The sequence below is a fragment of the Apostichopus japonicus genome, chromosome 15, assembly GCF_037975245.1.
Source record: "Apostichopus japonicus isolate 1M-3 chromosome 15, ASM3797524v1, whole genome shotgun sequence".
NCBI classification, from domain to species: domain Eukaryota; kingdom Metazoa; phylum Echinodermata; class Holothuroidea; order Aspidochirotida; family Stichopodidae; genus Apostichopus; species Apostichopus japonicus.
In genome coordinates, this window is record NC_092575.1 from 16973133 (window position 1) to 16990122 (window position 16990).

Consider the following 16990-nt stretch of genomic DNA (forward strand, 5'->3'; position numbering starts at 1 on the left):
GAAAATTTTAGACGAAAAATGGTGCATCTTAAGTTATATTTAGACTAGACTTAGCTCTGAATGTAAAATTGTGCTAACAACTACTCCTGCTCTTTTTTTTATGCAGTTGAAGAGGGGAGGAGGGGGGTACACCCATATGAAAAAAAAATGACTGATCCATTTTGCCCAGATTAACTGTGGTGAGTTTGTTGACCTTCTTTTCTTATGTAGAGGGTGATTTACCAGTTACCAGACCCCTCTATACGGTACCATATTGGTATTAATTGATTTAGACTTTGGGAGCATTTGACATATGTATGTGGTGAGGATTTCTAGATTTTTTTTCACACAAAAACACATCAACAATTGGATAAAAATATGGTCTAGTTTTGCTTATAAGTCAGAATTAGTCATTTCTATACAAACTATATGTCTATTTTGGGAGGATTCTCACAGTCGCCCCCCCCCCCCTCCAAGTTGGTGTCAGTGTTAAAAAGGCCCAGTTGGATCAATTAAAATGGCTTGACTGCTTGGTCTTCCGCACAGGCCATTAGGTCAGTCCCTCAGATCCGAGACAGTATAGGCAAATACAAACACAGTTATGGCCTCAAATAACATCTCTCAAGGAGAAAGGAATACAAGATCATGAAAATGTTACGCAGTAGGTATACCAACCTATAAGGTGTAGCTTCGATATATTATTGGAACCTTTCTGATGTGTGCAGAACTTGAAAAGGTCTATCTCACGAACGGAGACGTAATGTCTGTAACTTTACGAGTGGCCACGACCCCACATTTTATATTTTCGGTAACTAAAGCACAACATTGGAAATATTATTTCTTCGTTATAGCCTCAAGTGAATTTGTTTAGATTGTGTCAAAATACCAACCCGTTCCTCTCGTCGGCTATAGGTCAAGCTTCGTGTAAATCAAAGTGTTGACCTGATGCCAGGCTTCACTTAGCATGGAAATTAAAAAAAACTTTGTAGAACGCTCATATAAATGTCCCGCGCGCACAACAGTTTACTTGGCAACTGACGTCTGGAACAATATGGCGGGTGGATCAAATTATTCTACAGGAGCCATTGGGTCTTCTTTGGCCACGCCTGATTACGTGATAGTAATAGTTTATTTGGTTGGTATCCTTGCCGTTGGATTATGGGTAGGTAAATTTTGTTGCTCAGTTAAGAAAATTGCACTTTTCGTAAAATTTTATCCATAATGCACTTTAAGTAGTATCCACTAGATTTGTGGTTCCCATGACAATCTTAACCTATGTTGCTGCATATGGCGGACGTTATCTGTGGCGGGATCTTACCCTATATAGCTTGTAAACACGACATTCAAGATGAACTGTGTTCATTGTATACTGTCTTGGATCGAGATGCCGAATATTTACTAGAAGACTATTGTTTTTTTTTTTTGTTTTTTTATGGAAGTCAACTGTCGGTTATCATTGTTATACGCAAAAAAAGCTACGTTATGGATGATCTTACACAATGTATAATTATTGATGGGTTATAGCGAGAGTGAAAAAAAGGATACCTCAAAGTATTACATAGTAGAGTCAAACAGTTTGTTACGTTACGTTAACGCTTAAAGAATCTTTTTGGTTGGTGCAACTACGTTATACCATGTACCGCATATGTGCATGGTAATTGTACCTATATGAAATAACATTGCAACGATGTTAATTATGTACGTACAAAACCATATCACGAGAACTCCTCGTTTAGAACTTAATTATCACTTGCATGATTCTGCCAGCAATATGACCAGAACTTGAATAAGGCCTAATATCGCTGAAAAAAGGATATTACTCTATATTTTGTCATAGCTAGTATATATATATACAGGTGCGTATCCAGGGGGGGCGTTGGGGGCGCGCGCCCCCCGGGTAAGGAAAAGAGGAGAGAAAAAAAAGAGAAGAAAAAAGGAACAAAGAGGGGAAAAAGAGGAGGAGGAGAGGAAGGAAGGGAAAAGAAAAAGAAGAAAGAGAGAAAAAGGAGAAAAGGAGGGAGTAAAAGAAAAACGCGAAGACACCGGGGAGAGAAAGAGGAACAGTGACATCATTACAGCGCTGAAGGGTAGCCAGTGACGGATCAATGATTTCGTAAAAGTGTGACTCACCCTACCCCTTACACCGACAACTCCATTTTTTGACGTTTCCATTTTCCTCTCTCACTAATGATCTATATATGTACTATATATGGTCTATCATAACGCGTGTGTAGAATTGTGCTATGAAACCAACTGTGGCTGGTCTCGAACTCGACCGTGTCGTCGGGGAACATGACGCATTTTGGGATGGGGGCGAACGCCCGCCCCCCCCCCCCCCCATTCAGCATTTTTTTAAATTATATCGCTAAGTAATTTCAAAATAGAAAGTGCTTAGAGGCAACTTACAAGGCCTGGGAAGTGTCACTACCAGCGATCTGGGAGACATTTTCGGCCAAAATTTGCTTGTACGCTTCGCGCTAACAAATGGTCCCTGGGTAGTGCCATTTCCAGCGATCTGGGAGGCATTTTCGGCCAAAATTTTCTTGTACGCTTCGCCAACCTATGGTGGCGCTACGCTTAGATAATTTGCCTACAGGCTTCGCCCCTCCCTTGGCAAATTCCTCGCTACGCGCCTGTTCGAATTTGTAACGCAAACAGCAGATATCACATCATATCAGTGAGCATGAAAATGGCGTTCCAGGATGAAAAGCCTCAAAACTGTCCGACTTGCCTGAAAAAATAACCAAAAATTTTCGCGCGCGAAGCGCGCGTTCAATGTGTTCATGTCAATATCATATAAGCAAGCATCCAACATTACATCGCATGCCATCATGTACCGTACGGTCCGTTCAAATTGCGCAGTATTTCGCGGGATGCTAATGTAAACAACGACATGTCTCATGTAGATGTATAAAAAGCATGGAGGTCCAATTATGTCAAAACTCTCTTTTACATTAGTAATGGCGAATTAGGGGCTGCACCCCCGCCGCGCAGTGGCGGAGCGTCCATACGGTCGGGGTTCCCCCCCCCCCCCCCTGACGGACTCAAATGGACTGCTGGCGCCTTTTCAGCTCTTTACCACTTTTTACTTATTCTAGATTATTAACTTTTTTATTGCGCTCTCATCTACTTATTGACATTTGTCACATTTTGTTCGTGTAATTTGGCGATGACACCTATTTATTCTTCGTTTATCTGCAAATTAGCCAGGCCCGGAAAAGGTCATTTCCGGCGATTTAGGGAGTATCTTTATTCAAAAATTTTCTGTACGCTACGCGCCAACCAGTGGTGGCGCTCCGCTCAGATAGTGTCGAAAGCGCTCCTACAGACCATTCTCGCCACTCCTGACCAATACCCCTAGCTCCGCCACTGCCGCCGCGCCTCCTACGCCTATGTGTGTAGTGTTCGGTTGAAGGAAATATCTGCTATTTTTTCATTTCCTTCAACCAAGTTTTATAATAGCCGTTATAAAAGGTTTTAATGTTTGTACACCAATAAATTAACTGTGTCTGAATTTTCGAAAATTTATGACCAACATTCTGCATCACACTTCCCTCTACTCGTGCAATTTTGACCGGTCTGTTAGGGGTTGAAGGAAGTTTTTCTATATTGGTTGTCCATAGATGAAATTTTGTACAACATTATGGGTATGTTTTGAAGTGAGTTTATTAACGAGAAATGTGAATTTTCAAATTCTGAACATATATGGGGCTTAAAACCTTGAAAAGTGGGGCTGACGGTTATTGTGGGCCGCGACGTAGAATCACCTACAAAAGCAAAGACCCACAGGAGATGCCATCAGGTCGAACATGATGTGTGCCGGGTTGACAAACTTCAAAAAGGTTATGGATGGAAAAAAAAAACTATTAGGAAATACCTGGTTCTCAGGCAAAAAGTGTACATCTGGTTGGTCATTTCAAGCCCGAGAAGTGCCGTTTCCGGTGATCTGGGGGGGGGGGGGGGGGTTCCAAAACAAGAAATTTTTTTGTACGCTGCGCGCCAACCGATGGTGGCGCTCCGCTAAGATAGTAATTCGCGCCCCCCGGGTTTGAAAATCCTGGATACGCGCCTGATATATATATATATATATATATATATATATATATATATATATAGATATATATATGTCACCAAACACAGAACTAGTATTGTTCGATACAGGTGACAAACGCCTACAGTGGAATTACGACCCTCCTTACCGGTTTCGAACCTCTGGACATATAATCAGCGTCCATAGCCTAGTCTTCGTCTTCGTCTTCGTCTTCGATACGGTGACACATCCGCAAAAGGGACAATATCTCACCACACACACGTCAAGAGAAAAACTAGTTAAATCTGACCCGAGTACTGATATAAGTGACAGGATTCACAGAACCACTGGAACTACTAATGAGGTCTGAAGGCAGACTATTCCAATCCCTAATTGTATTTGGAAAAAAACTATACTTATAGCAATTGGTACTGGCATACAGTTGGCAGAAATGCATATCATGCATGTTCCAACTCCTACGCAGAGGCTTTCTTAGGCAGTCAATAGGGATCTGGGCCTGACCATAGATGCCCTTAGCAAATAAGATGATTCTACTTTGTCTGCGCCTCTCTGCCAAGGGCACCAGGTTTAGGTCCCGTAACAGAGATGAGACAGAGCCAGGCTCTCTTGAATAATCTGAAGCGATGAAACGGGCTGCACGCCTCTGAATGTTTTCGAGGTTGTGCTGCAAGAAAGCTTGGTGGGGATCCCAGACAGAACTGGCATATTCCAATACTGGCAGGAGGAGACCTTTATATGCAGCCAATTTTGCATCCTTCGAACAAGGGGATAAGTTTCTAGTGGTTAGGGTGTCCGCGTACAGAGCGGAAGGCCCGGGTTCGAATCCCGGTGGAGGCTGGAAGTTTTTCACTGTTCTTGATTTTCCAACTCATTACGATCTTCATTTATATATATTCATTTGCCTTTGTCGTTTACCTCCATTGCATTAACATAAAGTCTGTTCAAAGTATCTCTTTCGAGATCCGGCTTTAGGAATCACAAATGAAATCGAGTTGGTTAGCATCATGTTTGATCTCTAGAGTAAGGCAAAATATGTCACCAAAAATAGAACTAGTATTGTTCGATACAGGTGACAAACGCCTACAGTGGAAAACGACCCTCCTTACCGGTTTCGAACCTCTGGACATACAATCAGCGTCCATAGCCGAGTGGTTAGTGTGTCCGCGTACAGAGTGGAAGGCCCGGGTTCGAATCCCGGTGGAGGCTGGAAGTTTTTCACTGTTCTTGGTTTTCCAACTCATTACGATCTTCATTTATATATATATTCATTTGCCTTTGTCGTTTACCTCCATTGCATTAACATAAAGTCTGTTCAAAGTATCTCTTTCGAGATCCGGCTTTAGGAATCACAAATGAAATCGAGTTGGTTAGCATCATGTTTGATCTCTAGAGTAAGGCAAAATATGTCACCAAAAATAGAACTAGTATTGTTCGATACAGGTGACAAACGCCTACAGTGGAAAACGACCCTCCTTACCGGTTTCGAACCTCTGGATATACAATCAGCGTCCATAGCCGAGTGGTTAGTGTGTCCGCGTACAAAGCGGAAGGCCCGGGTTCGAATCCCGGTGGAGGCTGGAAGTTTTTTCACTGTTCTTGATTTTCCAACTCATTACGATTTTTATATATATATATATGTATATGTATATATATATATATATATATATAGTTTATATGTTAATTTATGTTATTATATTTTAAATTGAGACAAACTGTAATCATGATATTCTAGGCAACTCTAAAACCCCGTCGTTTCTTTGTTTGGATGAGATGCAAAAGTATAGTTAATAAAGTTAAATCATAACAATAAATAACGTCAATTCCTAATATGTCACGTGCAGGCGTCCATGAGGTCATCGAGATCAACACTGAAGGGTTATTTCTTGGCGGGAAGTAAAATGTCCTGGTGGCCTGTTGGAGCTTCTCTATTCGCTAGCAACATCGGCTGCGAGCATTTCATCGGCTTAGCTGGATATGGAGCCGCAAACGGCATTTCCGTCGCTGCTTACGAAATAAATGTGAGAATTTTTATTTTTTTTAACCATGCATTAACATTTTTTTTTTGGTGTACTGACTATAGGTTATCCTGTTATCGGTCTAACTATAAAATTTTCACGTGTAAACAACATAATGCACACCAAAAAAAAAAAAAAAACATAGCATATCTTGTAAGCCATTGATCGCCGAATACTTCAAAATACTACAATGACCGCAGTAAGGTCAGCATTGAGCCACACTGAAATTTCTTTCAAGAGTTACACGCTTTCAGTGGCCGTTCAGTGCACTTTCTTGATTTCATGTGTATCTTTTTTTCTTTTTCAGGGCATGTTTATTTTTGTATTGCTTGGATGGTACTTTCTACCAGTCTATTTGGCTTCCAGGGTAAGCCGATTTCTTTGCCAACTTACGAATGTTTTCCCCCAACAATTAAAAGAGATATTTTCCGATTAAATACAATATTTCTCAAACGAGAATTACGTCATTTAAAAAGTTAAGTATAGTGTTATAATGTAGATTAAGTCTAGGCCCGAAATCAGTGCAACAGTCAAACTTTGTATCCATCCGCGGGCCGCATCACTAGAGAATATATAGGTGTAATATCTCCGGGTACGTTTTATGGAAGTATAAGGTCAACAAGAAAGTAATAATGAGGCAGACATATCTTTCCAAGTTTCGAGAATTGTTTTGCGGTAGCCTACTGTTCTGGGTTCGGACGTGGCAAGAAGAGGGTGTTTAAGACTTGCTTGTCCATATATATATTTATATGACATGATGGTATCTGCGTAATTAAGTAGTTCTTATGTTATATACGAATGGCTCATACATATCATCAGTTAATATGAGAGTAAGTTACCACAGCGCAGCTTTCCTTTAACGGACATGACCTGTTACTATATACCAGATGGTATTAAATGTAACGCATCACATTGCAGTAAGAGAATACAATATTAAACACACAGTACATGATTGATTAGAAATCAATAACTGGGTAATATATAAAACGTAAATTTGGAGCTTGTCGATGGAGATTGATTAAGGCTCAATTATTTCTTAACATCAAGTCCGTTAGTCCAAACTAGCTTACATGCAGTATTCTGAGCATCGATTCTGAGGGGTTGAGTGGGGGTTTGGTTGGTATAGGGGCTAAATCCTCATTGAAGATCCTTAATCGTCCATGGGTCTAAACGTTTGCGGAACGCTGTCAGTTACATCTTGTTTTATTCGTCAATTAAGTTAAATTGAGGGCTGTCAATTTACTCAAGAATGTGACGTTCATATTGTGAAATACAAACCGTTGACAAGACAGTGGTCTATGGTCTGACACTCCATATGTTATACACGAATGTATACCTTTGACATTCAATTTGAGCTCCGACTTTAGGGGATCATTTCACCCCACCCCGTATACACATCCTCTTTTTTTATCTCTGCCTGCACTATTGTGTACTTCCAACATTCAACAGGCTCTATTCGAGTTTCTTCAGATAATGATTTATTCAGTTAACCTGTTTGTAAACTCCTTGATTTCGATACAGGTATACACCATGCCAGAATATCTCAACAAGCGATTCGGTGGCCAGCGAATTCGTGTTTACTTGGCCATTTTGTCCCTCATATTGTCAGTGCTGACGAAAATATCCGTAAGTTATGACTTGAGAATGTCTTCAAGCAGTATATGATGGTGAAGAATGTGTATGATAGTACCGTAAGGCGAAATCCCCCCCCCCCTCCCTGCACGTAAAATAATTAAAAAATAAATTTGTTGTGAAATATAAAAAGAATATAGGCCTATATATTTGCAAGTACTGCAGTTACCACGGCCTTCGTTAGTGCTTTTTGTTCTTTGACAAGGTGGAAGACTTAAATTCGCTTTTTTTTTTGGGGGGGGGGTGGTCTTGATGTTGTTCATTATTGCTTGCTACCACCCCACCCCTCACCTATCCAACCTTCGACACCGCTCAAGGATCTAGTACAGGTGCGTATTGAAAGCCTTTCATATGTTATTGTAAATAGTTTAAAAGAGTTAGGATGGGATTGAAAAATGCCATCCTGATGGTTACAAGGTTTAAAAGGTTTAGTATGATTATTTGTCTCATAGAGTTTTGTTTTGTTTTAATACAGGTTGCATTATTTACGGGTGCTTTATTTGTTCAGCAAGCTCTAGGATGGAATCTCTACCCCGCTGTCATTATCTTATTAACTGTGACCGCCATATACACAGTAATGGGTACGTAATGACGTCATTGGTTTATATATATATATATATATATATATATATATATATATATATATATATATATATATATATATATATATATATATATATATATATATATATATATAATCATTAGCGTTTAGGAGGGAATATGAGAACCAATCTTATCAGTAAGCATTTTCATAGAATCTACATGCATCAGGTTTTAACATATATATCATTAGTCCATACATTTCTCCAGCTCCCGGAATTTTTGAATTAAAGATGGAGCAGAGACACTTAGGGTAGTGCCCCAAAATATGACAGACGATGAACTAGAACATGAATTACACTTTTGTGTTACAATTAACTTAACGTTTTCTCCTATACTTTATATCCCTTTTCCCCCTACTCCTTCTCCATTTATTCTCTCATCCCTTTTCTTTTCGGCAGGTGGACTTGCTGCAGTTATTTACACAGACGCAGCCCAGACGGCTATTATGATAGGGGGCGCTGCTGTACTTATGATACTATGTAAGTTCCACATTCTGCAAAATATTCTTCATTTTGATGCAAATAACCCACGGTTATCAAATGTATGAAAAACAAAACAAGACCAAACACCCCTTACAGTTCCATTTAGTAAAGTAATGTTTCTTTCTTTGCAGCTTTCCAGGGAAGTATCCTGGGATGAGTTACAGCTCGAGTATCCTCTAGCAATTCCAAGACAGGCTCTCGTTGGTAACATCTCCTGCGGTCTACCAAGAGAGGATGCTTTTCATCTCTTTCGGCATCCCATCCACTCAGATCTGCCCTGGCCTGCAATGATCTTTGGCATCACTGTATCTGCCACGTGGTATGTCTGCGCTGATCAGGTAATTAAATGGAATAACGTCAGCAAAGCCGGAGCACAGGGATATACATGCCGCCCCCCCTTCCTATCCGCCCACCCAGATTTGTGGAAAACCTCAATAAAAGTGTCCCCTTGCAGAAATTAAAATTGCCCCGTTTTGGTTATAAAATACACTTTTTCCATTTTGTAATTAAAATGGGCTCTTTGTTATTTAACAGAAAGAAAACAAAATCGTTGAAAAAAAAAAGTTCTTAAACAGTGCCCTGTTATGTGAAAAACGTTGAAGAAAAAGATACTTGAAAGTTACTATTAGATAAAAAGCATTTAAAATATTGGAATTTGAAAGTCAAATTTTGTGCCTGCTCTTTTTCTTTGCTACTCTTATTTTATTATCAATAAAGGTATGTCTGTCGTTATGACTGTTCCGCAGGTAATGGTACAGAGAGCCTTAGCAGCTAAGTCTGTGGCTCACGCCAAAGGAGGATGCATTCTGGTGGGCTTTCTGAAATCGTTGCCTCTCTTTCTGATGGTTTATCCTGGGATGATAAGCCGCGTTTTCTTCACTGATGCAGTAGCTTGTGTGGATTCCGTAGAGTGCATGAAACATTGCCAGAGTGAAGTGGGATGCAGTAACATTGCATATCCTAAGCTGGTTGTCAACATAATGCCCATAGGTAAGTATTATAGAATTCGAGATTGCATGGCTTCTCTATATATGTAAAGTTTCCCGGGCAAGTAAACCCATTTGTGGTAAACCCATTTGTGATAAATGCAGCACATTATCTTGACTTCAATTTCGGATTTATTTTACAAAAGGCAGAAATATATGGTGGGGGTGAAATTAAGGAATTCCCTTACGATGTCGAATAGGAAGCCCCCCCCCCCTCCAACACACACACGCGACACCCCATCTCCACTCTACCAGTTAGATTTCTCAAACATATCATTATTGCTGTTTTTGTTAATTGCAAACACTAGACAAGTAACCATAATATAATAAACTTCACACATATACTGACCATGAGTTCCTTCAAGGGTTTCTTTCTCCGTCCCGGGTCTGAAAGTTCTCTCGGGCTATATACTGTGATGAAACGACACGGCACCTTATATATTTCTTAACAGGTTTAAAAGGATTGATGTTAGCTGTAATCATGAGCAGTTTGATGAGTTCATTGACCTCCATCTTCAACAGCAGTAGCACCATATTTACCATCGATATCTGGACCAGATTCAGACCAAGGGCCAAAGAGACGGAGCTGATGGTGGTTGGTCGGTAAGCCTGTTGATATCATCCCGCATAGGTCCCGCATAGGGGTGCCTGGTTCCTCCCTCCCCGGTGGGTGAATAGAGAGCTCTCTGAATGATTTTATTAGCTGTGATAACAATTTGCGTATGGTAGTCTTGATCTCATAGTTTACAAATAGCTTTGGGGGTGGTGATTTTCAAACCTTAAAAAGGCGAAATCTACTTACCGTAATATTCAGAGTTTCTATCATGCAGTTTTGAAAATCAGACCAAGGAGCCAAAGATACCCAGCACTGACAATGTGATAATGATAATGATAATGGGAATATGTACAGTTCTTAATTATTATTTTCTTTTTTTTTAATGTTCATTTTTTAACTTTCCACCAAACAGTACAGAAGTGTAATTGTTTTTTTTCTGGCATAACCAAGTCTCACAGAAAGATCTATTTTGCAAAATGAATGCAAAAATTGGTTAGGTGTTATGTGTACATGAAAGAGAGAGTGAGCGAGAGAAGAGAAGAGGGTGGAGAGAGGTGGAGGGAGGGGGCGGGGTGGCTGGGGAAATGTATAATTAAACCATCCAGATTAAACAGGAGAGGGGCTAGGGGGTACTTGTAGCATACCGTCTTTCTGGGTAGTAAGACTTTCTCCTTCTTAATTTTTACGTTTTTTCTTCATTTCCAGAGTATTCATTCTGGTTTTGGTTGTTATTGGCATCCTGTGGATCAGTATCATCCAATCAGCGCAAGGAGGACGTCTGTTCGACTACATACAATCGATCACTAGTTACCTAGCGCCCCCAATTTGTGCGGTATTTGTACTCGCTGTATCGTGGAAGAGAACCAATGAAAAGGTATTCGCGATACACACATAATCGAAGACAGACTGTAACAGAATTGCTTGATTAAAGATAACTTGATTTGTTTGTATCTCTTACTTTCTCTATCTTACAAAACCTTGCTGAAGATTTCAATTCACGTGTCACCTGTTCATCTTAAATGAGCGAAGTCACACCAACAATTATTCGTGAAAACAATGTTAAAGGGTGTGAACACTCGCGCAAAAAGAAACGTCTAATGCCGGTAATTTGACCTAGTTTCGAATAAGGTGTAACAGAAGTGTTTAACACCACTTTCGACCCCAGAAAATACACGCACAGCTTGCTACCGTCGGTAATTAGACACTAGTGTACAGTCAGTACATACAGCTGCGGTCAATACCCACATCACAGTATATATACAAACGATACAGCGATGGACATCTCAGGTCCAGCTAAAGATAACAAGGTATCACGTTTCATTATTCTCTGCATTTTGTAGCGACAAAAAGAAAACTTCACATGTAAGCAACAGAAAGTTAACTTTTTCAGATGGCCGCACGCGGTTTGGGGCGAATCTTCAATGCCTTTAAGGGAGAAATATTATAGTATTATAATAATAGGGGCCTATAATATTATTATAATTTTGTAACAATCCAAAGTTATTTGTAGCCTTTAGATATTGTCATGACCGAACCAATCCCTGTCCCTCCTTAGTTTCGCTCACACAGAACATTTAGCTTGACTTCTTTCATTCTCTGAGAAATAAATATATTTATAAAAGTGGAAAGAGAATGATTTCATTGTGCCCATCATGCGCACTGCTACAGGATGTGGGAGTGTTCACCAATCCCTTTGTCAAATCGTGTTACTACTAATCCCTAGTTAACAAAACGAGGAAGAACAATCCCCTACACATACAGTTTTCAATGTTGGGAAAGCGCCCCCCACCCCTGGTAACCCTGATTCTACGCCTACGGAAATGATTTATCTAATTTGACCTTTCCATATTCTGTGAATAAAAATTTTAACTTTTATTGAATCATCTTCAAGTTAGTGGGTTTAGAGACAAATTCTTTATAGGATTGGGGGAGGTGGTGCCGGACTACCCAATAAGCATTTGAGGCACAAGGTCTTGGGGTCTCTGTGAAAACATCCGGGCACATCGAAACATTGTTCGCGTTATGTCCGAAGAAAAAACAGAGACTTTGCAAGCAAGAGGAGGGTGGGCGTTTATATATATTTATAATTTTAGGTTTACAGTCTTGTTCAGGACCAAGGCTCTCTCACACGACGTAACAACTTAACCCTGGTCATTGGTAACTTGTCACACCTACACCAAAGTGTGCACAATTCAATCAATCTCTCCCAGGGCACCATAGTGCACCACAACCACGTGTCCCCCGGGGGACTTCCCATAGGGTGCAGCCACAAACCGGCGCAAACAGCTATATTTACAAGTTACCTCCCAGGTCCCCATTTATACACCTGGGTGAAGAGAGGCAATGGAGATAAAGCGCCTTGCCCAAGGACACAACGTAATGATCTGGCCAGGGCTCGAACCTGTTATCCTTAGATCACAAGTCCACTGCCTTAACCACTTGACCACAACGCCCTTAGGGGGGGGGGGTCGGAGGGGAAAATACAGATGACCAATATATCTCACATTTTGTTGTCCTTCCAGGGAGCCTTCTGGGGCTTGATGTTTGGTTTCGTAATTGGATTGATTCGAATGGCCATCGACTTCACATTTACTGCTCCTGCATGTGGAGAGATTGATACGAGACCAACATTATTGGCTAACTGGCACTATCTCTACTTTGGTGTCTTCTTATTTGGCGTTGTCAGTATTTTCACAATCGTTGTGAGTTTGTTAACGGAACCATTGCCTGAGAGATATGTAAGTTAAGATAATACTAAACTAGGACTATATATATATATATATATATATATATATATATATATATATATATTATCACCTTATACGGGGTAATAGATATTTTCATTATCTATCTATCTATTATAAATATTATTATTATAAACATTTGTTCGTTCAAATGGGGGGGGGGGGGGGGTTGTATTGAAAAGGACCCCTTGTAATAAAAAAAATAGCGATGGCTCTTTGGATGCATGCCTGAAGTGACCTCAATGATAAAAAAAAATGGACACTCATGTAGATAATAGTTCCTGATGTTTTTTTCTATAAAAGTATATGAACTGTTCTTCTAGCCCCCACCCACAGGCGTTTTCAGGGGATGGAAGTAGGGTACTTTTGCATATTTTAATAGAGTGATGTTATGTTCTTTGAAAGAACTGCATGATCATTAGAAACAACTCGTAACCCTCTCATATTATAAACAGCCTTCGAATCACTCTCTTACTCCTATGTGCATGACCTTTTGACCTCAAAAAATTGTTTTTTGTTACCAAGTTGTAAGAAGAAAAATAAATCCCCTCGGGTACAGCCCCCCCCCTATAAAAACAAACAATGGGTCCCTTGGGCCACTTGAGTTGAAAATGAAAATGTATACTCAGAGTTAAAAAAAATTATTCACTTTATTTTGACACTTGTGTGACCCTATGAGAGCACTGATAACAGTTCCACAGTACCATGCTGTGGTGAATATGAACACACGTTAAAATATTTCAACACATTAATGTTGATCTACTTTATCAGTTTACACGTTACTTACTGTATTGAATACGATGATCGGAATGGCACCTGCGCTTCCATTTTGTGACTTTATTACCTATATGTCACTGCTACATATTGGTTATTCTGTTCAAAGAGCGGTGCCCCAGAGTGTAGTCCACTGGCCCCGAGGAAATCGTTACGGTGTGTCGTATGGAGCGCGGCTCGTGGGTAGGATGGGGTGCCTTAACTGATAAGAATTCGTTCCTGATAAGAGAATGATGTAGTAGGTCCCCCTAGATTGCTTACGGCCCGACTCCACTGTGGACCGCAGCATCGGCTGGGTCTTTTTCCCGAGAAGAGTTTTTAATCAGTGTGCCAAACGTCGTTAGTAACAGTAGAATAATGATCAGTTTGTTCGAAACAACTAAATGTAATGCCCTGCACGTGCCAGGTTATATGCTTATTCCGACCCTTAATTGAGTGTGCAGCTATGGAATAACGGCAATATATATATTATATATCATAAATTTTCTTACACTCGTTCAAACAGATACGAGGACTTACCTTCTGGACAAGAAAAGATAAATTGATAACAGACGATGAACCTGTCATTGAAGTTAGAGAAGAAGGCAGACAAGAATCAAGAGAAAACGGTGAGTTAAAACAATTGGTTTATTTGGTTTTCGTCTGTGTTTTGTAAATATTATATTTGCAGAGTATTGCTAGAAGTAAGATTGCAATCATTGCTGAAACTAAGACAATCTCATACGCGGATTGATATTCCACCACCCGCATACACTCTGTCGGGACGCGTATTTTTTTTTCCCAGGACGAACGTGGGCATCGGCCAATCATATCCCTGGATTCTAAACATGTGACGCTTTTTTCAAAAAACATGTTCTGAATCTTTTTTTCTAGTTTTGACCCCAAATTATGAACGAAAATCCTTCATTTTCACAGAAACTGAATCCCTAACCCACTTTCTAAATCCTAACTCTGATTTCAAACGAATTTGTAAATTCCTGAAAAACCTGAAACCCACGTTCGTCCTGGGAAAAAAAAAAAAAAAACGCTGTCGGGACTAGTCTTGGTCGAGACGTTCGTTCTACATATAAATATCGTGGAATTATAACAAACTAAGGGCGCCCTTCCACAAATCAGCCTGTCAGGATGCGAGGGCGCACTCATATTAGTTGTAACAGGCAAAGTAACATGTCGGGACCGGTGTATCGTCGAGATATATACTGAAGACGGCTTTAGTTTGAGGTGTCGTAGGGCGCCGCTTTCCTTTTGGTCGCAAAAGTTGTTTATATATTCGTCCGAAGTGTCATACCTGCCACTTCTTTCAATGCCACTATAGAACCTCCGGTTGATGCATCGAGCGCCGGTATCAATTTATGACATAGTCCGCTCCTGGACAACCCTCCATAATTTCAGAAACGAAATTTACAAGTTCTTTTTTTTTAAGGTATTTTTGTCATTTATTCTGTGATGCATATACAGAATATGTTTACAGTTTGATGTTCTATGAACGTTGTGCCTGCTCTGCAACGATAGTTGTTAAAGTTGTTTATCAACCCTATCCATGCATCTGTCAACAGTAAATTATGAATCACATTTATATTTTCTGTTGAGTATATCAATAAAGGCGATAAGTCTCCAGTTTGTTTTAAAGGTCATGCCGATCTGAAATACTTTGAACGGGAACACTGTTACTTTTTTTTGCACATGACAATAAAAAAAACATAATTTTTTTATAATGACGTCAAAAGTTTCCTGTTAAGAATGTACAAGCTTATCATAATTTTATAATCCATTTCCCCCCCCCCCCCCCACAGAGGACGTCTCTTGTGGAAGGCGGTTCGTGGATGTGATATGCGGGACGGGTCAGGACTCTAATGCAGCACCGACCGCCAAGGAGCTTGATAGCCTCGAAAAACTCTCCTCGTTGGCGGAGACCAGAACTGAAACCATTATCCTAAATGCCACAGCCATTTTTATGCTTGGGTGCAGTCTGGTACTTTGGGTTGTTTTTGCTTAGTGAATTCACTTATGTCGGGTGTAGGAAGGGAGGGGAAGGGGAAGGGAAGTGGGTGGGTGGGGATGTTGCAACAGCTAAAAGAAGAGTGTCCTTTCTATAACGCTCGTTAATAATGCTGCAACGTTTACTCTATAAAGCTATATCATTGCACACATGAGAACGGAATTGCCCATCAATGTACAACTGCAGCTGCTGAGTTACATCATGATAACATATATATATATATATTTTCTGTCGATATATATGGTTCTGATATTTGTCACAACATTTTCCTGACAAAAAAAAGACGAATTTAAGTTGCTGTCTTCAAGTCAGTGTGAATGTTGCAAGTAACAAATTGTTGTCATTTATAAAGGAAAATGTCTTGTAATGATGGGTACGTTAACCGAACGGCGAGTAAATACACACGTTAATATCGCGTTGATGATACTAAGCCGACGCTACCCTCCCGTCCCTTCCCCCATATCTATAAACTTGGCACTCGTACAGCCTAATATAAAGTTATGAAATGTCAATACACTTGGCGCGCATGCATGCGTCCAATGAATGTTTTGGCGGGTAAACAAAGATGATGTTATTGTCTGCACCGTCGAGATTGATTGCATAACGAGGCATTAAACGTGCATTTATGGATATGGTTAGTTATGGATGGAAATGCTCCATTGTGATGATAAATCATGCATACTATACGATCTACATGACACTTACTTTTTCCATGACATGTAATATAACATCCCCCCCCCCTTTTTTTGTTAATAAATATGCAACCCCAATTATACAAACGTTGTTGTTATATATTTCATGCTCATTATTGTTCAAATATCATAATGTGTATTTTCTACATCTCGTTCAGTCCATCATGATCTGTAAAGTGCAGTGCCGGATTATACAATTGACATTTAAGATATGTGCATAGGCTAGGGTCCCCGAAGTTGAGGGCGCTTCCAAGACCAACTTTCTACTTTCGGGTTGTTGAAGCACGTGGCTATTAGAAGTCCAGAGAGAGTTCTCAAAATAGTTTCAGGATCAGGAGGCCTGGCTCTGACCCTCTAACTTATTGTGATAGATTTATCAACGGTTAAAGTAACGTAGAATATAAGACGTCGCAGAGAGCTGTAGTAGGCCTCGTTGTCAGTTTCCATAGTGACAACTATATACTATTGTCTAGCGTT

At 40.1% G+C, this 16990-nt stretch overlaps 1 protein-coding gene across 1 annotated transcript; it reads left to right on the forward strand.

Moving 5' to 3' along the window:
• Positions 1-977: 977 nt before the first annotated feature.
• LOC139981157 (sodium/glucose cotransporter 4-like) lies at positions 978-15840 on the forward strand. The gene is made up of 13 exons (XM_071993350.1): positions 978-1141; positions 5872-6048; positions 6353-6412; positions 7567-7671; positions 8153-8258; positions 8679-8763; positions 8902-9100; positions 9509-9752; positions 10201-10351; positions 11010-11178; positions 12827-13042; positions 14328-14430; positions 15616-15840. Exons 1-13 carry the CDS (start codon positions 1031-1033, stop codon positions 15816-15818), a joined length of 1929 nt encoding a protein of 642 aa, XP_071849451.1. The 5' UTR covers positions 978-1030; the 3' UTR covers positions 15819-15840.
• Positions 15841-16990: the final 1150 nt, after the last annotated feature.

Coding starts and splice junctions, on each gene's coding strand:
- LOC139981157 (XM_071993350.1), top strand. CDS start 1,031: ATGGCGGGTGGATCAAATTATTCTACAGGAGCCATTGGGTCTTCTTTG. Junction 6,413..7,566: donor CAGTCTATTTGGCTTCCAGG/GTAAGCCGATTT, acceptor ATTTCGATACAG/GTATACACCATGCCAGAATA. Junction 7,672..8,152: donor CAGTGCTGACGAAAATATCC/GTAAGTTATGAC, acceptor GTTTTAATACAG/GTTGCATTATTTACGGGTGC.